Genomic DNA, 26739 nt, shown 5'->3' on the forward strand with positions numbered 1-26739 from the left:
ATAAATTGCTCTGATAATTAGGTTAGATTAAGATCATAATATATATGTAATGAACTATTCATAAGAGCTTGTAACTAGGCCTACATGAATAAAGATATTTTGAATTTGAATTTGAATTATACAGAAGGCATGTTTGGCTAGCGTACGCCCTCTCTTTTGTGATTTAACTGTGGACTTGTAATGACTTTTGTTTTCGTGTAAACATTACTTTGTATTGTCATCTGTGCATGCAGCACTTGTTTCATTCCACATGTCCTTCAGTCTGCATGAAAAAAATAATCCGAAGTGTTTGACAGCTACAAATTTAGTCATCAAATTAAAATGTTTAATTACTTTCTCTAACTGGGGCCCGTTGTTGATTGCAGCATTTTCAGTTAATGATCCGTCGACAGTCAGAAATGTTTATTTTTCATCCACCCTCTGCTCCTCTCTTCCAGCCTCCCACCCCTTCAGTGCGTGAGCGAGATAGCGCTATTACGTGTGTGGTCCCCAAGCGAGCGGTTCGGGCGTTTCCGCCTCCGTTCGTTCGTTTTCGTTCTCCAGAACGGCAACATAACCTACAGAATCATGATGGCGGCTCAACAAATAGTCAGTGTTGCTCGACTCGCGCCAGTGCCTACACGTGTGTGTTGCGTGCGTTACTGTTATAACGAAACTCGGTGCCGTTCCATGTTTCGAACCGTACAGTGCTAGATAAAAGTGACGAATTACGGTGTACAAGTGTGTGGTTATGTGGCGGCGAGTGATATGACAGCGCGTGCCGCCAGACGGACTCCGGCCGTCTTCATGAGGATACTGGTGACAAGCCTGGCCCCGAGATCATGGTGGCTCCCGATTCCGAGGCTCCTTCGAATCCTCGGATAGTGCCTGCTACTCGCGAGAGCCCCTCCGCGGCCGAGGCGCGCCACAGCGCCGACCTGTACATCCGCACCAGCTGGGTGGATGCTGCATTAGCTCTCTCGGAACTTGAGAAGGTACACCCGTCAACAACATAAATATTACGGTGCAACTTGCCCCTATATTGCACCACGTGTGATTGTTTTTCTGCGAATGTCAAGTCAAGAAACGCGGCAGCGCTAGCGTGGCGCCGTCTAGTGGTTACTCCATTTACCATTTGAACCGCAGTTTTTAAAAATAGTGCAGACATAAATAAACACGTAAACATCAAATAACGTAATATTTTGGGTATCTTTAGTGTAGGTAGGTAGCTAAAATGAAAATTAAATACAACTTAAAAACGATGTTTACTTTTTCAAACTTAATAAAATAAGTAACCATAAATTTTCACAAAAAAATTGCAATGATATACAACATCTTTTCTAAACTACGAACAACCAGTTACTCCATAGTTGTAACTGTTTAATAAGCGAACCCATTCCGTAATAACCAGGAAACGGTATGCCCACAAATTGTCCCTCCGTTGCCTCAGGACCGCCACAGGACTAACAGGACGATTCGGGGAAGGTAGCGCCTTCCTAGAAGGCAGTAAACGCCCCGCGGTGGTCCACACCCCTAGTATTATAGCCTCTGCAAAATCATTCTCAAAAATAATTTTCATTTACCTTTATACTTCACATCTTAAGACTTAAAATATAATTATGTATCAAGATTTATAATATGTAGGAATAGGTACTTATACATAATTCCTTCCCATTAAACTAAAACCAATAATAGTAATTTTTAGAATCAATTCAAATTCAAGAACCTCAAATAAATAAATAACCAAAAAACCAGCACGAATAACTTAAAAAAAAAAATCAAACGAAAGCCCACTTTTGTAATAGGGAAACAAAACAAAAACAGCTGTAATTCGTGGTGAGCTATAATGTAGGTGGAAGTTGGTCGATCGTATGCAAGATGAAGCAATTAAGGCGCATCGTATGCAAGATGAAGCAATTAAGGCGCAGCCGAGGGGCGGCGCGGGAGGGGGCCGCACGCGCACCGGCGCCCGCGCCGCCGATAGAGACATCAACGCGGCGCATGCCATGCCATACTCACTCTACTAGAAGAGAAATTTTATTTAGCTCCGAGCTTAATGATCGCTGCAGCCAGGAAATTATACTTAAATTAAATTAATAGTTATATAATCGTAGTGACGAAAGAAATGTTATTAAAATAATAATAAATAAATAATAAATAAATATTGGGGACACCTTACACAGATCAACTTAGCCCCAAACTAAGCATAGCTTGTACTATGGGTGCTAAGCGACGATATACATACTTCAATAGATAAATACATACTTATATACATAGAAAACATCCATGACTCAGGAACAAATATCTGTGCTCATCACACAAATAAATGCCCTTACCGGGATTCGAACCCAGGACCGCGGCTTAGCAGGCAGGGTCACTACCGACTGAGCCACACCGGTCGTCAATTAATTAAGTGAGTTAATTAATGTAGTAGTGAGTGAATTAATTAAATAATTAAGTGAGCTTAAAATAAACTTACAACATTACTTTACCATACAGTTAACTCAGTCTTTAAAAATACGTTTCGCGAAAGTAATTATTTTCTTATTGACAAAATGATACCACCCGAAACATATCTTCCTAATAAATACTTCACCGAAAATAAACAAAAAGAATGCTGCGCAAGATTCTACAAAGTTTAAAGTCTTGTCTGGTCGGACCGCACAGGGCTTGCATCGTGGAATTGAGACATCTTGTGGTTTCCGATCGTGTATCCCTTTCTTTCTTTGGGAAGTCGTAGTTGCTTTTCTTTCCATACGATTTATAGTCTATCTCTTTCCCACTCGTTTTTCCCACAGATGTTTTGTCTTTGTCCAAACATTGAACGATTCACGGCGACGGTCAGCAGCTGCGTCGGAGACTTTTTGAGATTGTATAAGATTCAGAGAAACAGACCTTTCTCGATGTTACTAAAGGGTTCTGGAAAAGATTGAAAATATTCGTAAGCTTCCTGAAAATCGTGTCAGTTACAATTTAAAACAATAATTAGCTAGAGCAGATTGACTACTCCAACATTCTTTATTATTCACATATGTCAATGTGTTTTTGAAAATGTATTATTTTGTTTTATTTTAATGTATAAATGTACCCGTGTGGTGACGGGTTAAGAATTTCACCACCCCCTTTCTTCCCGTGGGTGTCTTAGAAGTCGACTGTGGGATATGGGTTAAATTGTGGCGTAGGCGAGAGGCTGGCAACCTGTCACTGCAATGTCACAATTTGGATTTCTTTCAACCCCTTTTTGCCAAGAGTGGCACTGAAACTTAGTAGTTCATGTGCCCTGCCTACCCCTTTATGGGATACAGGCGTGATTATATGTAGGTTATATGTATGTATGTATGTATTATTTTTTACAAATACATATGGTACACTCTTATCACAAAATGTTAAAAAACTGCATTTATAGTAACAGAATTTGGGCCTTAAATATGAAGGCAATCAGTGTAAAAATGTTTCGGAGATCATAAAGATTAACAAAATCTACATTTACACCGACCGAAATTAGCAGAGGCCAGATGATAATTGGTATCGTTTATCATCCGACTAATAAGGTAATGGAGTCCAATAAAAAACAGCAGGTTTGCGGCATGTGGGTTAGCCACAAGCAATTCAGGTATCAGATGACGACACGTGAGCCGTTTAGGCCACCGGCTCCATGCAACATGGGACTGCGTACACACTTCGTTGCACTACGCCGACTGTTACCCTCATATCTCCGCTTCCGGACCAGTAGCTTCACACCACCTGGCCAAATTACTTCCACTGTGGTCTTTTATTTCCCTAATTTTACAGCCAGAATCACTAGTAACCTAGTGCGTTACTGATAAGGTCGCTATCATATGCTGCTCAAACCGGTTACGCTGCCCACTACTAGGCAACTTTCTCAAGAATATTGACTTGTTTTCCGTGTACGACATGTAAATTTTTAACTAATGTAACCTTTTTTACTGGCTGTAATTTACATAAAATTCATTGGTGGATATATTTTTTGCATATACTCGTACCTGTGTGGTGACGGGTTAGGAATTTTACCACCCCCATTCTTCCCGTGGGTGTCGTAGAAGGCGACTGTGGGATATGGGTTAAATTGTGGCGTAGGCGAGAGGCTGGCAACCTGTCACTGCAATGTCAGACTCACAGTTTCGTTTTCTTTCAACCCCTTATTTGCCAAGAGTGGCACTGAAGCTTTAATAGTTTCATGTGCTCTGCCTACCCCTTTATGGGATACAGGCGTGATTGTATGTATGTATGTATATACTCGTACTTAATTGTTAAAAAATAATCTACACAGTTTAACATTTAGGATGTGCCTTCTTCATAATACAATTATTGGTAAAATGACCATTAAGAATCTGCTGCTATGTAGTTTTGCAACCTACCAGTCTATGAACACATAAATCAAGTAACCTTCAATAGCAAACAAAAAGAGTTAATATATTCCAATACGAGCGTATACATACATTCGAGTAACTCTTGTGAGTTGGGTGGGATTCACATTATCACCGATTGGCAAGTCCATTGATAGCTCCTAATGAGTAGGCGTACGGCCCAGAGTTAAATGTTTAATCCAATGCACCGCTTGTTTCTTGAAATGGTTGTATAATAGCTTGAACCTTGGAAAACTGGAACTCACTTGTATTCTCGATGCCCTTTAAGGGCATGGTGGGTAAGTACTATGAGGCAACTAAGCGCACGATGCCTCGTGCATTCTGATAGGATAATGGAGCCCACACTCACGACCCATTATATGCAGATCCGGAACACTGCCGGGGCCCGCCGTGTCGGCCGTCTCGATTGACGCCAGCGGATGTCAAAGATCGCGCCAATCAACCTCCGCTCCAAGCCACTTGCTAAACTAATACACGAACATGCCACATGACGTGAATGATTGATAAATCATTCTACGTTGGGAAACTTTGTATTTAAACCGAACATAAATAAATATAAATGCTTGATAAGAAAAACGAGAAGCCAAGCCTGCCGCAAAGATTAATTCTGGGGAAGGACATTCTGTGAATGCAAAAGGACATATCAGCTCGTAAGGTAAACGCAAACATTGAAGAATGAAATGAACGCAAAGAATTTTATAATTGCTTCATACCTTGCAAGGCGTAAAAAAACAAACAACCAATTAGAAAATCATCGACTCGAATTTTAAAATACATAGTTGTAGCTTTAAAAATCATGAATATATCGGATGTTATCCTATGTTTTATGTTGTCGTTCGGTGTCTTCTTTTGATTAGGCACAAAGTGTTTGCTCATTAACGGGTATATCTGTTATGAAATCTATAATAGACACTTTTAAGAGTAATTATGTTTCTTGAAGTCGATGCTTAATTATTACAATAGTGGTGACCTCTGATAAGAAAGGCTAGACTTAAAAGCGGCTGGCGTGTCACCGGGCAACCGCTTCTTAAATTATCTTTTGACGGTTTCCTGTGAGATGATAAAGTACTCTGTTTACTCAATCAATAGTCTATAATTATAGTATGACAAAATTATTTTTAGTCTAGTTTAATAGCACGTGGGCTGAGTTGCTTTTCTATGATGGTTTTAATATTAGAATATCTCTGCTAGATATTAAGTCATCGTCATCAGTTAGTTCTAGTTACGTGCTCATGGAGCTTAATCCTTATCTGCAGGAAGTAGCGCATACCGTGGATTTTAGGAACTTATCCACTAAGTTGCACTTGCGTAAGCATTATTATTGAACCTACAAATATAACTATATCAAAGATTAATACTCCAGAATGCTCCAATTTGGCGCCAATGAGCTTCCGGAAGGAGAATACGCATACTATCTACATTACTATCACAAAATAAATAATTATGCACTGTTGGCGTAGTAGATGCCTTACGAGCGTTTCGCGTCGTACTTACATCAGGGTTGCCGTATTTGGTACCTGAATGAAGGGTCTGCGCAGTGTTGGTGCAGCGCCGTACGTTCCACGTGGGCCGCGCGGCGCGGGGCGCGGGGCACCGGCCCAGGCGCATTCCGGCCGTGACGTCACGCCCACCCAGCGCGCTCGACATTCACTGCGCCCGCACACTATCGACCGTTCTGTCCTGACTCTCGCCGTACCTATCTTCTATTAAAATATTATTGCCGTATTTGTTGATGTTGACTTCATTAACTGTGCGTACTACAGTTCAGCGAACTCGTCCCCCATTCCTTGCATAGCGCCGATGGAAAATAAACGCCTCGGAATTCGCTCAAGTCGCTAACGATGGTGTAATTGGTGCTGTCAGGGTTCGCGTTTCGTTCTCGCGAGAGGTGCGGCGCTGTTCCCGCGGTTTGTATGTGGGTAAGATATGATTCAATGGTAATCCGTTACCCGAGTGGCCTTCGGGCGCACTTCAATTTCACAAGTAGTATCTATATAATACTTGCCTTCATACCACATAATGGTAGGGATTGCGGAACTGGCACAGAAGGAATACGAGCAAAGCTCGAGGGCTGTACGAGTCACGCGAGTGTGCATTGCCCTCTGCTCCTCGCCTTGGCCTTGCGGTCGCGCATGTTATGACAACGCCGCCATTATGACGTGACACTTCATTCATGATAATTGAGTCTAATTTTGTAGCGTAAACACTTGCTATGAAATTCGCATGCATAATTTTATGAAATGTTTGTCAGAATAGTTATTTTTTTTAATTTGAGTGTAGTCGTTCAGAACCATTCAAAAAGTTGGAAGACTACAAATTTTGTGGGTGTAGGTTAAAAAGAAAAGTTGCCATGAAATAAAACAGAGTTACAATAGTATCTAATCCATTATCATTTCGATCTGTTGTACAAAACGTACAACGAAGAACGTTAAATCTTAAAATGTTCTTCTTAAACGTTGATGATACCGAGTTGGCCATTAGGCCGGATGGCGTAATCGCCGCTCAACACCGGCGTCGCCGATTGAGTTATTATTATGTAATTAGTAAGCGGTCAGGGCTGTTCCGATCACTAACTGATTTCAGTCGCACCAATATAAGGGTACTCTCTGGTAACGCATAGCTATTACGTAGATCGAGATCAAGAAAAAATGGGTGTGTCGAAGCGTTCAATACGCCTATACTAACAGGAATATGCGTTCTGTATTCGGCTGGAGCCCTTCAAGGCGCCACGGGAGCGCCTCATTAATCACAATCATCTGGAAATTATTCCCAATTTTATGTTTTGTTATTACATCTACCGCCAATGATACCTCTATTGAGGAAACATTAAAAATTTAATCACCAAAAAAATCTTGGTACTTATTATTGGTTCCGTACCGCATAAGATCATTCGGCAATGGATCATAGATTGACAGTTAACATTTTTAAATGGAATAACTGTTTCTGATGTTTTTAGAATATTTAGTTGGTTTTTGTTTCGATTATAGCTCATTCAATTATTTATACCTAAAAATAACATACATACCTACTTATAATAAAATAGACGTGAAGGAACTGAGGGACCAGCCTACCTCTGGCTGCGTATTACGTTCCCTTAGTTCTAACTTATGGGTTGGATAACACAAATACAAATAATTTATTAAGAAAAACATATTTTGTACAGTGCTCTTAAAGACTAAGAATTAATTAAGGTATAATAGTTGATATATTTTATTTAAATATCTGTTATTTAGGTTCCTTTATTTCTGATCAAAGACATTAAATTATGCAGCCACGGACACAATTAAAATGTATTTTAACGAAGTTTAATACATACACGAAATGTTAAGATTGAGCTCACCTTGATTTTGACACCACATATCGCGCAAGATAAGAGGGCAGTGCATGAGTGCAGTGTCTGTCACAACGGTGTCGCGTATTATTTGCAGTACAGTCAACCAATTGGAATTGGAACCCCAGGTCACTCTGCAGCCATGTCAAAATGACAAGCAATAAGAGATTTTTTACAATATGATTTATAACATCACTATGACATAGTTCTACAGTGGCCAATTGGTTGACTGTAGGTACATAAACAGCAAAACAATAAGTATGGACGCTTCAAATAAAACTGGCTTCGATCATTTGATAAATGATAAGAGTCCGTAGCAAGGTCGGAGAATTTCCCATCATACAAACGGAGCATCGCATTATAGGTATAAGTATGCATGCATGCAATTAGGTTATATACATAGCCACCTTATATGTAACAATTCGTCACTACTTTGAAAAAAACTTGTATCTTCTTCCTTCTGTCAATGAAAAGAAAAATGTAATAAGTATGTATGGAATGCATATAGACTTACTGCGTTTTAACTTTGAGGAGCAGTGTGAGATACGAGATTTTTTCAAAGTAGTGACGAATTGTAAAAGATTTTCAAATCTTAAAAGGTGGATTCCTCTGTATTTTTTGACTAAAAACCAAAGATATATTGAATATTTTCTCTGCTAAAAACTTAATGTTATATTTTTTTTAACTAGTAAGCAACATAAACCATAATTACATACTTAAATGCATAGTTATAAATAGGCTACTGAACCCTTTTTAAAAGTCTGTCTTATATGATCAAGTACTGACCAATTAACCGAAATAAAATATTACCATGTTTTATTATGACCTAAAAACAGCAAAAATATTTTTAAAGTTTACTTTTAGGTAATCAGCTGAAAACATTAATCTGTAGCAGCAGTCATGTTAATCTGTAGATTATATGCAGGTCATTATATTCGAAAACAACATTTTTTGACTTTTAAGAGTTTTAAGTATGAGGCATAAAGTTCATTATGTCAGTGATGGTTTTGACATGAAGTTAGTTCGAATTCGATGACGTCACTACATCGCTGACATCGTTTTCGGTGGCCAAAATATTAAAAAAAATACACACATTTTTAATCGAAAATATTACGTAGTCATCATATACATCTACCAAACTGACTAAGTCGTCTAAAATCATGTCTCACATAGGACCTAGAGTCTTCAACAAACTACCAGCAGAAATAAAAAATGCAGGCAGTACCCACCAATTTCTAAAAAAGTTAAGAAGGTGGCTCTTAGAATACTCCTTCTATGACATAAAAGATTTCTTTGACCTACCAAATAACTTATATTAGAATAAAATAATAATTATGTATAAAATCAAATTAACAAATCTAAATGACATATCATATGTAATATAATCAATGAATGCATCTTTCAATTAAATATTCGAAATTATAACTAGACTGAAATTGTAATAATCTTAATTTAATTGCTGTTAAATAATTTTATTGATGAACGTGTAATATTTATAATATTATTAATAAAATGTCTATGTCTATGTCTATGTCTATCTTTTAATACCCAAAATCTATAAATATTGGTTTTTTGTGTCAAATACTACAGAAGACAATCATTTATTGTGCCAAATTCGGTATGAGTCTAGTAGCCTATACCTACTTTGATTCAGGGTCTATCTAGTCGTTTTGATTTGAGTGTAACTAAGTACATTGTAAGCTTACTACGGACTCGACAAATCATGAATATCCGTATAAATTTACTTGAGCATTTTTGATATCAAACTGAATATATTTTCACAAAATTTGTTTTACAATCAATCACAACTATGACTGTAGGTTTTAAGTTATTATTATATGTATGCATTCTAAAACTAACTAAAATCATTGTAAATAATCGCAAAATTTAAATGAAAAAAACCGGCCAAGAGCGTGTCGGGCCACGCTCAGTGTAGGGTTCCGTAGTTTTCCATATTTTTCTCAAAAACTACTAAACCTATCAAGTTCAAAACAATTTTCCTAGAAAGTCTTTATAAAGTTCTACTTTTGTGATTTTTTTTATATTTTTTAAACATATGGTTCAAAAGTTAGAGGGGGGGGACGCACTTTTTTTCCTTTAGGAGCGATTATTTCCGAAACTGTTAATATTATCAAAAAACGATCTTAGTAAACCCTTATTCATTTTTAAATACCTATCCAACAATATATCACACGTTGGGGTTGGAGTAAAAAAAATACCAGCCCCCACTTTACATGTAGGAGGGGTACCCTAATAAAACATTTTTTCTCATTTTTTATTTTAGCACTTTATTTGCGTGATTGATATACATATTCGTACCAAATTCCAGCTTTCTAGTGCTAACGGTTGCTGAGATTATCCGCGGACGGACGGACGGACGGACGGACGGACGGACGGACGGACGGACGGACGGACGCACGGACGGACGGACAGACAGACATGGCGAAACTATAAGGGTTCCTACTTGACTACGGAACCCTAAAAACCCCCGGCATAGCGGACCGAGTTCCATCAAACATGGCTAAGAACACTCCCGACTCATTCAGCTTTCAAACAAAACAAACTAAATTTAAATCGGTTCATCCGTTCGGGAGCTACGGTGCCACAGACAGATACATACACAGACAGACACGTAAAACGTATAACACCCCGTCGTTTTTGCGTCGGGGGTTAAAAATCATTAATGCGCATATCCAGAGAGGAAAATTGAGACTAAGATGATTTCGAGGAAGGTTAAGCTGTTTTTAGGAATGCAGCAAGTCTAGTTTTTTTATAAAAAGCGAATATTAAAGGTAGTTAAACTTCCAGGGTAACATCGAAGGCGGGCGCACGTCACTGTGGATCCGCGCCTGGCTGCAAGAACAGCTGTTCGTGCTCGGCTGCTTCCTGCAAGGCGACGCGGGCAAGGTCCTCTTCGTCGCCATCCTAGTCCTGTCCACCTTCTGCGTCGGACTCAAGTCTGCGCAGATACACTCCAGAGTCGACCAGCTCTGGGTTCAAGGTAATTAATAACCTAACCTAACCACAAAATTAAAATTTTGAAAAAAACCCCGACACGTGGACCGTTTTTAATGAAACATGGCTAAGAACAGTAAGAACACTCCCGACTAATTCAAATTTCAAACAAAAAAAACTAAATCTAAATCGGTTTATCCGTTCGGGAGGTACAATGCCACAGACAGACACACACAGACAGACAGACACATACATACATACAATCACGCCTCTATCCCAGGGGTAGGCAAAGCACATGAAACTACTAAAGTTTCAGTGCCACTTTTGGCAAATAAGGGGCTGAAACAAAACGAATTGTCACATTGCAGTGACAGGTTGCCAGCCTCTCGCCTACAGACAGACACGTCAAACTTACAACACCCCGTCGTTTTTGTGTCGGAGGTTAACAAAAAATAGTGCGTGGAGTACCTCCGCGCCGTGAAACCTCGTAATGTGGAAATGAAAATAGGAAGGGGTATTTCAAAATTCGAGTTGGCAACACTGGGCGTTAAACGTTTAACGCCGTCAGTTCGAAGTCGCATTTTTACTTATTCACAGCACAGCTAATATTCGAAACGAACAAATATTTCACACGTTACTCACTTTGTACGGTTTTAGGTTTCATATTTTTAGGAATCAACTTTTAGTTTAAGGAATTGAGTAATGTTGTGTCATGCGAGTTGCATGTGTATAGTATCAAATTTTAACAGGTTGTTAAAACGGGGTTTCCTTCTTAGAAATTATTTCGGAAAGGATCAATTTATTGAAGAAACAGTCAGTTGTTTATTTAAGTGTTTTAGGTCAACCAACAGCGACTTAAATGATACATTACTACTAAAAGTAGGTATGATATGCCGTAGTAAAAATAGCAAGAATAACATAATGTGATTACCTTTGGGGGCTTTGGGTTGCATTGTCGTAAATGTAAACTGTAAATTTAAATAAATAAAATAAATAAATATTCTTACACAGATTGACTGAGCCTCACGGTAAGCTCAAGAAGGCTTGTGTTGTGGACCCACCCAGACAACGATATATATAATATACAAATACTTATAAATACCAAAGACGAGTATAATAACTCCGTATAGACAGATAACGTCTAAGAAAAAAGCGTAACTCAGTACCATACGGAAAAAGGTACGGTAGCCTAGATGGCATTACACCTTTGGGGTACGCTCGGCTAGATGGCGCTAATATTAATATTTGACATTTTAAAACATATCAAGCTAAGAATATGGGCCAAAATGTCAAAACTGAGGTTCAAAAGTTTTAAGCTTGTGTCGAGAGATGGCAGTCTATGCACTGTGATTACACATTTTCCTTTGACAGTAAATTTCTATAATACTCGATCCTCTTTGTAAATACTTATTTATACTTACTTTGATCCAAATACTTATTTGGATCAAAAAAAATAATAATAATAAGAGTCTCGACCAACATCTAGAGAGACTCTCGCTAGGTGGTTGGATCAAGGGTCAGATGCAGAAGGCGGTGATCTTGGACACGGCACGGATAGTCCGACGGTTCCTCTCTCTGCAGCCCTAACCACCGGCAGCTTGGGCCCTGCCCCGCTGCTGGCGGCACCCTAAATACTTTTGCTTGCAATGATTGTAGAAATATTACACATCGACCACAGCGTAGGTAATTCTATATACTCGTACGCTGGGGAAACCTTTATAAACATCCCACATAGCCCGTATTTCGACACTATGATCGGTGGGTAAAAAATACTTTTTTCTATTATCCCTTAAAATTTTTTACATTTTGCTTATACTTATCGCAAACGTAATCTTCAAGCAAGCAAACAACGATCGTCTTAGAGCACATTGATTGTAAGAGACCGCCGACCGATTATCCGTATCCCTCTAACGATACCCATATTATCCGTATCCGTATCCGTATCCGTATCCGTATCGCTATCGCTATCGCTATCGCTATCGCTATCGCTATCGCTATCGCTATCCCTATCGCTATCCCTATCGCTATCCCTATCGCTATCCCTATCGCTATCCCTATCGCATTCCCTATCGCTATCCCTATCGCTATCCCTATCCCTATCCCTATCCCTTATCAAGATGTTTAATGATATAACACTTTAAGTTCTCGCGCTTTGTACACATATTTAAAGTCACATACAGGTCGAACGCGATTAATTAACATTATTTTTACCTTTTTTCCCAACGTTTCGGCCAGGTTGCACTGGCCGTGGTCGCGGAAGACTGACGTCCCAGCAAAATGTCACCGGAGATGTAAACAACACAAAACTACCCGATATTAATTTATATAAATGTTCGGGGTAGACAAATAAATATAATCTACCCGCTTTTAGTTAATGTTTATTTCCCACCATGTTTATTTTAAAGGTAAAAATAATGTTAATTAATCGCGTTCGACCTGTATGTGACTTTAAATATATGTTTTATGATTTCTTATCAAGTGCTAAAATATAAAGTTTCATGGTTTTATCATTTAAAATTAAGAAATCCCATACAAACTTTCAACCTCTTTTTCAACCCCTTCATCCCTTTTTTTCGAAATAAAAAGTAGCCTATGTTCTGTCTCAGGGTCTAAAGATTGTCTGTTCCAAATTTCATCAAAATCGGTTGCGTGGTTTAAGCGGGAAAGCGTAACAGACAGACAGACAGACAGACAGACAGACAGACAGACAGAGTTACTTTCGCATTTATAATATTAGTATGGATAGTATGGATAGTATGGATGGATTATAAAATAACCTAGCCTGAGATTTAAAATGAATAAAGAGATAATAATAAAATACTTTATTGCACACTACAGAAGAAAAGAAACATAATTCAGAACAGATACAACGTGGTAGGTAACAACAATACAAAAAACACCTACCTAAAATACCTACTTATCGAAATCTTACAGGCATTGAATGTAACGAATTAAATGAGACAATACACTCGTCAATTAAACACCATCGCACCTGCCTGCACAACTTTGTTCCCCAAAAGTACAAACGATCAAAAAACCATAGTATCAAGATAAGCGCAGTGGCGCAATGTGCATCGAAGGAATACCAACCGCGGCGGCTTGCCGCTTCCGTCGACGTGCGCGGCATACCGCGCCCCTCGAATATAAATGCACCCATTACCATCCAGTATTGATGCGTCCATCAACATCCAAATTACAATTTAAACGTCCGCTGCTGCGGCAAAAACAGCGCCCGCCGCTTAGATACTCATTCAAATGTTAAAGAATAAAGGTGCTTTGAGGTAACTTTATAGGTACTTAATTAGAAAATCGCTAATATCAATTACATTAAACTAGACGCATTTTCTGAACGCAAGAAGCCTGATAAGTGGTGTTGTAGCGAGATTATGTCCACAATTTTAAGAAGTGCTTTTATGAGTGAGTAGGTAATAAATACATATTGATATTAACGATTTTTACCTTGAAATGCCGTGAAAAAAAAAATCGTTGTAGAAGTTACCTCAATAGTCAATACTGACATGGGCCTATAAATATGTATTAAGCTTATTAACAAATCGCTATTGACAAAATTAGACCTAACAAACAGGTCACTGACATTGTTGACTACTTATGTGTTTAACGCTCCCAGGGTGTAGTTAAATTCGATTGGAAATATCTATGGTTTGTGTGACGCGACGCGACGCTTTAGTAGTTACTTTTTTTTTAATAATCAAAAGGTTAATGTCATGCTAACCTGAAGAATGCATTAAACCGCCGCGGAAGCCAGCTCGTCACGTTTGCGTCGTGTATAAAGAACTTGTCATTCATTATTCTTTTGGCGGCGATTATTGAATGAATAAAATTATCGGCGCATCCATTATATTCAAATGAGCCGGTACGTGCAGATTTGATGACACGATACTTAGCAACTTTGACTTCACTTTGTGTCTTCAATTACGGACAAATTGACCAGTTGACTGTGACTTTAATTAGGAGAATTAAGAAGAGTAAATATATCATGTGTTTGATTTACCAGTCTTATTCAGATTTGTGATTGTGTTTAGTAAAACGTCCCACTTTGTCACTTACCATACAGACGAGATTTGCTTGTATTGTATCTTTATATGAATAAACTGACAAAGCGGCTTTATAGCAATCGAGTGTGTACACTTGCATTTAGTCTTCTATTCTGAGGTAATAATTAGTTATACATATTTTACGATTTTCTCGATCTCTGTTCGTGGATTTGCAAAATATGTAAGTACTTTTATGTGTATCTAGTCTTGATGGCCAATTCGCAATTATTCTTGGCTTAAATAGGTAGTCACAAATACGATTGATTATTTACCACCTATTGCTCTGCTCTGCGAATACCAAGCGAAGGCTACAGTGCTCAATGAGTTTTCACTTAAGAAGGTCACTAACGGCACGAGTGTCACGATCATGCACACCAGCAATGATATAATTGATTAACTTGGTAATATTGGTTAGGTAGGAGTAATTAATTTAAAAAAATGTTTCATACTGTTACTCTTGAAAAAATAATATACTTACTTGAACATTTAAAAGTTGATACCCAATATACCCATCAATACTATCAATGGTGTGGATTTATTATGTTTGTAATATGTAATAGACGATTTTATTTTGAACTTTATCGAGTTACATTACTTTTATGGTTCTTGAAGTAGCCGTTCGTTCTGACAGGATGCGTATTTCCTATTCTATCCATATTCTATCGTTTTTGTTATGAATTTTAGAAACAAAAATAATTTAATCGATGTAACTTGTTAGGGATGTGGCTATTTTTACTGTAAATATAAATACATTATGTAAATAAAGTGCCGAGATTTTTTCTCCGTCATGTTTTCTGTGCCATCTGCTACGCCGTAGCACATGTAGCGTCTGTAGCAGCGTCTACGGTTCAAATGCTTCGATACAAAACTGTTTGACAGCTTGAACAGATTCGATATTGGCTTGCCTTTGCCTGCAGCAATAAAAGCTTTTAAAATATTAAAGTCAAACAGATAAGAGGCTTTTGTAGTAAAAACATAATTAGGAAAACAACTCCTCATTGTCATAAACATAAGTAACAAATAAAAGTTTTGTTTCAATAGTATTATTTACAATCGCTTTTGACTTTCAATAGGTCTGACTCAGAGCTGTGGACTGTCCTTGAATGCGACTGATAGTAAACAACCGGTATGCTTTTTATTGCCCAAATTCTTTGTATCTGGGTGGTCTAACAGTGTTTTATGGTACTTACATACATTAACAAAGTTGAAATCCATACCCCATAATTAGATGTTAAATGAAACACATACTAAGATCAAGGTAACACTAGCTAAAGTCGATGACCTTATTTCATTTGATATTATCGGTTTATAGTGAACGAGAATAAATTTATTTATTATGTGTATCAAATCTTTTGGAATGGAATGCATAATTATTGGGCTTGATCATCGCACTTTTTTTCATTCAAGGCATTGCTTAGCGATCTGAACAATGCGTAATCCGTAGGTGCCAAGTCTGGAGAGTACGGTGGATGAGGTATCACTTTCCAACCTAGCTCCAATAGCTTTAGCCGAGTCACTTTTACAATGTGTGGGCGAGCATTGTCGTGTAAGAAAAAAACTTTAGCATGCTGTGGACGATTCTGACAGATTTTTTGGTTTAAACTTTCAAGCTGATTACAGTATACTGATGCGGTAACAGTCATTCCACTTGGTAGGAGTTCCCAGTGAATAATACCATGAATATCCCACCAAACGGACAGCATAACTTTTTTCGGGTGAGGCTCTGTTTTTGGTGCCTCTATTCCTTTTTCGTTTGGAGCTAGCCACTGACGTTTGCGTGTGTGATTTATATATAAGACCCATTTTTCATCTCCAGTGATAAGATGGTCCAACCAGTTGAATGTGCGGCGAAAAGACAGAAGTTGTATGCAGATATCGGCTCGGCGGTTTAGTTGATCTCTATCAAGTTCGTGCGGTATCCAAACACTGTATTTGTAGTTTTTTCCCAACTCGTGTAAATGTGTTTCTATGGTGACATGAGAGCAGCCTAACTCGGTAGCAAGAGTACGACTCGTTAGCCTCGGATCTCCTTCAATTAAGGTTTTTAATTTGGCTACATCAATCTTCACCGGTCGACCAGACTTAGGTTGATCTGATAATAAAAAGTCGCCACTACGAAACCGCTGGAACCATCGTTTCGCCGTGGCCTCAGACACAACTTCAGGAGCAACACGCTGACATATATTACGCACTGCTTCGGCGGCTGAATGGCCAGACTGAAATTCATATAGTAAGCAATGCCTTACATGCACTTTTAATTCGTCCATTTTCTTCCTTATATTAGCTCGGCGACAGCTAGTGAATGACTGACGGAAACTGTGCGACTCGCCCTTTATATACTTTCGACCATAGAAGATTCTAGAACTCTCTCAAAAAATATTAATTGGTGATCATCGGATTATTTAGCCTCTGGCAAAAAAATTCACATATGGTGCCGTAGAAAAGATCGTTCATAAATACCGTTCGCCTATAAAATAAAATCTTAAACATCATTTATATGAAGTCTTTGCTACCGTTCGAACAATACATATTGAGGGCCTTATCGCGGAACAAAGCCTCCGTTAAACAATGCCGAAGGCCTCGAGTTCGGAGTCGCCTAACAACTTAATTAGGTGGCCCGCGGCCGCCCGTAAATATACCCACGTGAAATTACGACCAATGATAAAACTAAAAAAAATGTATAACATTTCTATTGACTCACAAAAAACGAGGTATCCGATTGTCCGGCCCGCTTTTGTGTGAAGACGTCGTGCTGTGCAGCGGTCTGTTCCACATTCGCCTTTTACGCTTCGCCCCTGCCCTACTCGGAATTAGTAGTGTAGCGAGAGCGGGGCCAGCGTGATGGCTCAATCGAGAGCGCAGCGGGCGCGTCAAGCTCGGGATGGCATACCCACCGTGGAGAATGAGTATTATGTGCGGAACGTGACGGGACTTACGGTATTCTATAGCAGGTAGATAATTGAGGACGCGCTCCAACACCATTTGCACAACTCATAATTGAATAAGCTATTCCTAGACTGCAATAATGATATTAGTTTTTCTGACGTTTTCACCCCTTCCCATAATTTATCTCAGAGTTCTTAGGATACAAAATCGTAGGACTTAAAGAATGTTTTGTTGGTCTATTTTACCGATTTGGCGACCGTGACCTTAATTGGTTGTAGATTAGTGCCGAACAGTTTAGTTTGAGAGACATTATTTAGCTTTCACTTTGAGATAGCCTAGGTTAAAGTTTACATTCTGCACTGTAAGAAACTTTTAGGGGTCAGTTGCATGAATCACTAACTTTAATAATAATAATAACAAACTTGTGATAGCTATAAAGGGGCTGTAATGAGTTATAGAAGCAAAGCAACAGACCCTCAATCGCAATCAAGGAGCACGGGATGAAGTGCAGCTGCGGCTATCTTTATGGATCGGCGCGGTCCGGGTCCGGCGTCGCTCTCGCAAAGGACGCGATTTGTTTATTCCGCCATCCATCTGTTGTCTACGCTGGCTAATTTGCATAGAGGGCCCGGCCGGGCCGGGGCGCGGGCGGAAGGCCGGACCACACGGCCGGGCGCAGGCGCGCGGGTGGCCGCGCAACATGCGCGAGCGCACGGAGCCCCCGCGCCCCGCGCCGTGCTATTCTTTGTGACGGACGTCATTCATTGCGATACTATCGTCTCTGATCGATCACAAAACGTCATTATCACCGGTCGCGCAAGCCGAGTACTCAATCTAAACAGTTTTATCATCCGGTGAATTGCACATTGTGCAACTCAGGCATTAATGGTGCTTTATGCATCCTTTCCTGTATTATGCCAATATTAATGTTTGTCTCACGAATTGAGCACTGGCCCTGACAAAATCAGAAAAGTCGAGTGGCAGTAAAAGCCGGCTGTGTGTGCCTCGCATGATCTTACATCGTTGCGACTCGCTATACTGAACCCCATGTTATACAAGTTATGCAACGGTTGATATTTCAATATAATAAAATATCTACACAGCATGTTCTATCTTCCTGCTGTAAACCATTTAATGTAAGTCGAAACGTGATCGATATTAATGGCGTCGACAATCCGATACTTAAATCAATCTCCACGCTTTCCAACGAGCTAGAGTTACGTTGGCGTCGTAATTTGCGCCCACGACTCCGGTAGGTGTTAAAATAGAGGCGCCCGCCCTGTGCGGGCGCCGATCCCATTCCACTTGCTTTATGATAATCCTCAATATCCGGCCAGTGAGCTATGTTTAGGAACGAAACTCGCAGGTTGAGCGCCCCTGCCTTGCACTTGAACAGCCATTACGTTACGTTGGCCTGGTTCAACGGTTTTGCGTGGCAGGGTCAAGGATAACAGAGATTGATAACAATCCGTTGTAACTGCAGTGTAAATAAAGTGAAGTTCGTATGTATGTAGGTAGCTCAGGTTTAATCATGCCTGCACTTTGCCAACACCAATACAAAGAATATAAAATGGGCCGCACCAAGCAGCGGAAATATGAGCAAGATAATACATTTTGAACGTTCATCACTGTTTTATTATTTTTATTAAAATTGGATAATCCTAAAACTGCGTCCTAAGATTCTCAGTATCATGGACCTTAAAATGAATTCCTAAAAAAGCAATAGGACAAGTCCACTCAAATGTTTTAATCACAAATAAGCAAAAAGTCTCGTGAACACCATGATGCCTTCATCAACTTTTTGGCCAAAAGCCAAAACTCTAAAAATGTAATGCTTATTAAGCTAATTTCCATACAAAGTGTTTTACGAACGACTGTGACCGAACTTAGCATGACGTACAATAATATGACAGATGATGAATTTGGGTTTTAGTCTTGTGGAGCGATAACCTGTGGATTTAGGAGTATATAGTTTAGCACACGGTTTTTAGGATATTTAGGGTTCAATGTGCTTTATTAATGTGATTGATTCTTAACAGCGTTTGTAAGAGTTGTAGGATTTGTAGTTATATGTAAGAATTGTAAAATAATTGACGACCGGTCTGGCTCAGTCGGTAGTGACCCTGCCTGCTGAGCCGCGGTCCCAGGTTCGAATCCCGGTAAGGGCATTTATTTGTGTGATGAGCACAGATATTTGTTCATGAGTCATGGATGTTTTCTATGTATATAAGTATGTATTTATCTATTTAAGTATGTATATCGTCGCTTAGCACCCATAGTACAAGATTTGCTTAGTTTGGGGCTAAGTTGATCCGTGTAAGTGTCCCCCAATATAAAAAAAATAATTAAGTATTAAATTGAACCATCCTTATAAATCTTATAATTCATCATTAAAAATGTGTATCAAATTTAAGTAATATTAGTGACGAAACAGGTGATTACAATAATGAGAGGATCGACGTATATACAATTAATGTAAACGTATGGAATACACACAATCATGAAGTCCTTCTTGGTTTGAGTATCTTAAATATAAATCGACGTTGTCACCTGTCGTAAATTTGTAAAATAGGCAGACACCCGGCGCGTCGTTAAAAATATCGTACTTAAGTTGACACAAAATAAAGAAGGAAGTCTAAAAATGGTTATCACCAGTCCTCGTTAAGCCGTCGACTGCTGCGATCGGCCGAACGCTCGTGGCATCACCCTATAAATTAGCGACCAAAATAAAAAGCGTTCCGTGTGCGCAGCGAGGGCGCTACACACTACACAGGGGTATCATTCCGGTCGCTCACCGAAAACTGGCCAATCTAAAACTTGGGTCACTCAGGGTGCATATCCCTGTGATTTAGTTCTTACCTAAAGGCGTCAGGGCCATTTACTATTTACTCTGTTCCATCCAATAACAGCCTACGATCGCAGAATTTGTGAGAATGCAAGCATTGCTTCTATTGCTTGCCTGAGACAGTTATACCGCGCTACCGGCGATGACTAAAGAATACGTGGATATCGTGAAAATAGTAGGTAGTTAGATACGCTATGAAATTCTACGCATAGGTAACATAATGTTGGATAGTACCTACACTTCACAGCAAGAGACATAACATAATGAATGATGTGAATCAAGTGAAAGTCAAGAATCATGAATTTAGTGCAAGTAGTGGTTGGTACTTACTGATCTTACTACATATTACATATTAGTAAGTTAATATTAACACTTGTTTCTACATACATAATGAATATCGGATTGGAGTCTAATTCAAATTTAATTTACGTAATGTCTTTATCGACTGCGCTTATTTTCTCACACCTAATTTAGTTCAGGCGAAAATGTGACAAACCGACCTATAAATAAATGGCTGGGTGTTAATTGGGACACATTCTGGTTCCGATAATGCAATCATCTACGTACGACGTTCTAAATTCTTATAAGCTTAAAATAAGGTCTATATTTGTTTGACTTTTACTCTTTTTGCATGGCTCTCTAAAAACATCGACGTTACCAAACCACCTACATTTTTTTCGATGCCCAATTTTGCTTACCTGCTGTGCGTATTTTAAAAGGCACCTGCCTTCAATTCAAGATAATGAATTGACTTGTTACGAAGACGTCTGTACTTTTACCAGCCTAACTGTAGGGTTGGCAAGTGCCAGGCGTCTTTTCTTGTATGGTTAAGTATTTCGCAGAAGAAAAATCTGACAATGAAAGATTGTTAAGAACAAATTCCGTTACGCGCCTATGTTTATTTAGGAGTTTGTTTTGCTACAAGTACCTAGTATAACATTGTTTCTTTGGAATGTCCTAACAAATAAATTATACGACATTGTTAGTGAAGGCGCCGTTTTATTCGATAGGTGATACTTATGTGGGTGGCTAAGAAACGAAGCTGTAATATTATCAGTATTATCACACTGTATTGTTATGCGGTACATAATGCCCAAATATAGCAACAACAAGTATAGTTCCTTATTTCATTAAATCTATAACTTTTAAGGTTCATCAGTGAATATTTTCACTAGCTGGGTTGAAATTTACTGAATGCCGAGGATGCCATGTAATGTGGTGCGAGCGAAGGCGTGGAGCCGATAGCAGTCCCCACGTGTAGATAAATCACGAGCGCAGCTAACTATCGCGCTCCCCTGACAAATGTGTCGACACTCACCAATAAGCCGTGGGTGCTGATGGGATAGCTAAAATTAGACACATTTTTTGTCGATCCTACCACAGATATCCAGTGAGAAATGGCAACATCGGGCACGCTATAATGACGAACTTAAAAAAAACCTATTTACAACGGTGTAGATATCTCAAAGACAAACTCGTATGCAAATAAAAAGATAGGTGTCCGTATTATTTCCTTACTTTGCCGACATTAAGTTGTGACAACACACGAGCAGCTAAATTAAGTTGTCTGTGCCTATAACGACTATCGCATTAAAACGACGATTTATATTAATGGGCCACGGCATTCGAGACTTGTATCGTTTTACGATAAAGAAAAAATGTTTCAATGTAAACTAGATTGCATTTTCATTATCTTATTTAAAGGTATACTTTTTATGCAGTAGTGCATTCTACATGTTAATTTGTCGGCACTGTCTAAGAGGTGTTTTAAGTTATTTGCATAATGTTCTTACAATTTAATTGTTTTGCTTCAGAGGGTGGCAGATTGGAAGCGGAACTGAAGTATACCGCAAAGGCCTTGGGCGAAACGGATTCTTCAACGCATCAGCTCATCATTCAGACTGCTAAGGACCCGGATGCGTCACTACTTCACGCGAAAGCACTCCTTGATCATCTAGAGGTAATTATAATTAAACATATTACCTGAGAAGTATTAAACTACTTGAACGCTTAGCGACCTTCAACAAGGTGGAGTTTTGACCGAAGGGTGTCAAGTTCCGAAGGCTCTACGGCTGGCCCCCTGATGCTGCAATCCCGTTGCGTAATGCATCGCAAATATTATGTTTCTTGTAAATTCTCATCAAGGCATTTTTATATGGCCCAGTGTGTGACTTTTTAGAAATTCAAATAGTGTAAATATCTAAGTTAACGTCAGATTATTTTTTATCATTTACAGGTGGTTAAGGCAGCAACTAGGGTAACAGTTCACATGTACGACACTGAGTGGAGGCTCAAAGACCTCTGCTACAGCCCGAGCATACCCGACTTCGAGGAGTATCACATAGAGAAGATCTTCGAGAACATCATCCCGTGCGCCATTATCACGCCGCTCGATTGTTTCTGGGAAGGATCCCAGTTGCTGGGCCCGGATTATCCGATTTCTGTACCGTAAGTTATTTTTGTCATCTTAATAGTATTGTTGTGATGTCGTACGGTTTATCTAACGGGTTCTATTAACTGTTCATCTATTACTAAGCAAAACTTATACACATTTTAGGCACTAGTTCCACCAGTAGCGAGTAATCGGCGATAGAAACGAACAAAATATAGTCGCTCCTGTGTAAATAAAAGAGACGCATTGATAGCGCGAGCGATTTATATTTCGTCGCCGAGCGATGATCGTTCTCTTTTGGTAAGACTAGTGCCTAAGGTACAATCAGCAACACCCTTAACTAACCATCGGTAGACTTTATGTCCTTGTAATAAGGATTACAAAACAAATGTACAGCTAACACTGTTGCTGATGGTACCATTTCTTAGAAACATTTTTATTCCAGTGTCCTCCAACACAAATTAAAATGGACGCAGCTAAACCCGCAAGAGGTGTTAGAAGAAGTAAAAGGGCTGAAGATCCAGTTCCCGCTGAGCACGATGGAGGCGTACATGAAGCGGGCTGGTATCACGTCCGCCTACATGAAGAAGCCGTGCCTGGACCCCAGCGACACGCACTGCCCGGACACTGCGCCCAACAAAAACGGCCAGGTACATACTTTCACTAACATTTTACTTTTTTTATTATGAATGGACTTATTCTTGACCACAGACTAGCCAAAGGCAAAGACGTGGCCTACGATGGAGTGAGCTCGCCCAGAAGATGCCTGTTCACCCTTGATTTGAAGGCGTACATGCAACCTTGTCTTTACAGGAGACGCGGCAATGCTTAACTGTGTGCGTAGCCAAGTGCACAAACGCTCACGATAATATCTGTTTCGTAGCTAACTATATCTATCGCAAATGCGTATTCGCGCGACAGAGCTAGTTTGCATTACTGTCATTGCCATTCGGCTACGCTGGCTGAAATATGCAGAAGTAGTAAATCGTTCTCGTTAGATCCATAATAAAGTAAATATTAGCATTGGTTACTGTTAAATGTCTCGAAAATAAGAAATCACTTTCACTCTGTATGTCCGTGTTATTTCATCAAATAATAGGAACCTACCTTGAAGGTTAATCCTCCTCAATTATAAGGTCTATAACTTTTCATAGTATTCATTGTATTTCGCGTCAAGGTTATCCAGCAACCTGTTTAGTAACAAGAATGTGACATTTTCATTACTCTAAAATCCCCTTTTTTTGTAAAGTTTAAATATGAATGAGATCAAACTCCATGCATAGTGATTTGTTACGCCACCGTGAGACCATGAGACCCACATTAGGAACTATTACGACGACTCCCGGTCCTTTTATGAAGACTTCAATTTACGACGGTTTTACTGGCACATAAATAAAGCATGTAGAATCACGACAAATAAAATAACTTTATCGATTTCGAACGCATAAACCTTAAATACTTTTCATAATAATAAAGTATTTTTGGAAACGGTAATAAGACGGGATGAAAGCGGTCGCCGACGGCAGATGGCGGCTACCTGCCGGCGCGCCGCCGCCGTTGCTCGCTGCAGTCGCGACCCGAGAAAGTTATGTTCCGATGCTAATTACACACTGAACGCTGCATAATGACATTATCGTCCGCAAACTGGAAACGCTGAATTATGTCTTAAAGCAAAATTTAAACTTATCGAGGCGTTTGTTTGGTTGTGCAACATTTTATAAATGTACGTTCCAAGTGGTCGCGGGCTGCACTGGAAACGCAGTCGAATGTGCCGAGTGGGTAAGGCCCGTTTTTGTGAGGTCGGCACGGCGCGGGTTGCCGCCACCCACGTTCGGCGAAGGGCCGCGGCGCAGATCGGGCGCGCATTGTTCCCTGCGCCCGCGCAGCCGGACCCCGCATTATACGGGCGCATTGTACACGCTTCAATGGGCCTCGTTTGCCGCCGCTATCGCCGTCACAATGACACTATCAATAATGCTCGCCACCCGATACACACAAACGTACAGTTCCAAGGAAACCTCGTTAATCTTGCGACACCCTTTGTTCGTAACTATGTCGTCCGGAGCAGGTGACACTCGTGTTCGTTAATGAATACGTTCGGTTGTCAAGAATGTAAAGGTCTGTTTGTTTAGATTCCAGACGTGGCGGCCGAGCTGTCGAACGGGTGCTACGGGTTCGCGGCGGCGTACATGCACTGGCCGGAGCAGCTGATCGTGGGCGGCGTGACGCGCAACAACACTTCGGCGCTGCGCAGCGCGCGCGCGCTGCAGTCCGTCGTGCAGCTCATGGGCGAGCGCGAGATGTTTGAGTACTGGTCCGAGAGCCACAAGGTGCACCACGTCGGCTGGAACCAGGAGAAAGCCGCTAGCATACTCGACGCCTGGCAACGGAAGTTTGCTACGGTAAGTCTCAGAACTAACCCCGTCAATTTTAATTAGCAATATCAGAACAAGGTAATAATCTGTCTCATTTCATTACAGGAAGTAAGAAAAACGGCAGCTTCAGTATCACCTTGGTACACCTTTCATCCGTTCTCCACGTCAACTTTGAACGACATCCTAGGAAAATTCTCCGAACTATCCCTTAAGAACATCGTTGTAGGATACATGATCATGGTGAGCTTTTTGATTTACTTACCCACAACTTCCACCAATATTATCATGCATTTACAGAATCACCTTCTTTTGTTTCTTTTAACATCATTTGTTTTATTTCGATTTCCATTATTTTCAGTTAATTTATGTTGCCGTTACGTTGATGCAATGGCAGGACCCCGTCCGTTCACAAGCAGGAGTAGGCATTGCTGGAGTGCTCCTACTTTCCATGTCAGTTGCCGCTGGATTAGGCTTCTGTGCCCTATTAGGTGATCATCGTTTTATTTATTTTGATTTTTTTCGCCACATTTACTTCGCTTAACAGTTATAACTTTATTTTAGTCACAAAATGTAGTTATATAACTTGTAATTTTATAATTTTCAGGCATCCCATTCAATGCAACTAGTACACAGATCGTGCCTTTCCTAGCGTTGGGTCTCGGCGTGCAAGATATGTTTCTCCTCACACACACATACGTGGAACAGTCGGGAGACGTGCCACGGGAAGAGAGAACCGGCCTGGTGCTCAAGAAGAGTGGCCTGAGCGTGCTACTGGCGTCGCTTTGCAATGCCATGGCGTTCTTGGCTGCTGCACTACTGCCAATACCAGCGCTGCGTGCCTTCTGCCTTCAGGTACGCTTAAACAAAACACTGCTTGCCCTTGAGAGCTGAGAATTTTAAAATATGGAACGGTGTAATACAAAGCATATAATACCAGCATTTTTGCATCACTGTTGTGTCATGAGATTTTAAACCAATCGCGTTAACTAAGGACAAATATTTTTCCATTAATTACAGGCTGCTATCCTCTTACTCTTCAACTTAGGATCGATGTTGCTAGTGTTTCCGGCGATGATCTCTCTGGACCTGCGCCGGCGCTCGGCTGCCCGTTCCGACTTGTTGTGCTGCATCATGCCAGAAAGCCCGCTCCCCACTCGAGTCAAACGGACCAGTGGGAGATCCAATACACGTAGTGGAAAGACTGACAAGGTGAGAACCTAAATTCCAGCCATGCCTTGATTTAGTAAAAAATCCTTACATTTTTGTGTTCGCTAGTTTTGAAGCTTAAATCAACCCTTTTCCTTATTGTTTTAGAATGCTGTGAAAGATACGAGCAGACAGCCGTTAGACCCAGACAATGGAGGCGCTGAGGCAAAGAAATCGTGTTGTTTGAGCCTGTCGCTCACCAAGTGGGCGAAGACTCATTACACGCCCTTTATCATGCGGCCTGATGTTAAGGTTCGTACTCTTTATCTATTCTCAGTTTAATTAAACCCATAAAAAATATCTATTCTAAGTTTCTTGATTGATCAA

The 26739-nt window shown here is 40.0% G+C and overlaps 1 protein-coding gene across 1 annotated transcript in view; it reads left to right on the forward strand.

The window, feature by feature from the left end:
• The first annotated feature begins 579 nt into the window (after positions 1 to 579).
• Positions 580 to 26739, forward strand: part of LOC125225415 (protein patched) — a 31235-nt gene continuing 5075 nt past the window's right edge. The window contains 11 exon segments of the mRNA XM_048129122.1: positions 580 to 974; positions 10507 to 10699; positions 22254 to 22399; positions 22676 to 22887; positions 23277 to 23481; positions 24964 to 25233; positions 25312 to 25446; positions 25565 to 25694; positions 25811 to 26058; positions 26224 to 26415; positions 26521 to 26664. Coding sequence (XP_047985079.1) covers positions 822 to 974; positions 10507 to 10699; positions 22254 to 22399; positions 22676 to 22887; positions 23277 to 23481; positions 24964 to 25233; positions 25312 to 25446; positions 25565 to 25694; positions 25811 to 26058; positions 26224 to 26415; positions 26521 to 26664 — 2028 coding nt within the window. The 5' untranslated portion in view covers positions 580 to 821.

This window comes from Leguminivora glycinivorella, chromosome 4, assembly GCF_023078275.1.
Source record: "Leguminivora glycinivorella isolate SPB_JAAS2020 chromosome 4, LegGlyc_1.1, whole genome shotgun sequence".
Lineage (NCBI taxonomy): Eukaryota > Metazoa > Arthropoda > Insecta > Lepidoptera > Tortricidae > Leguminivora > Leguminivora glycinivorella.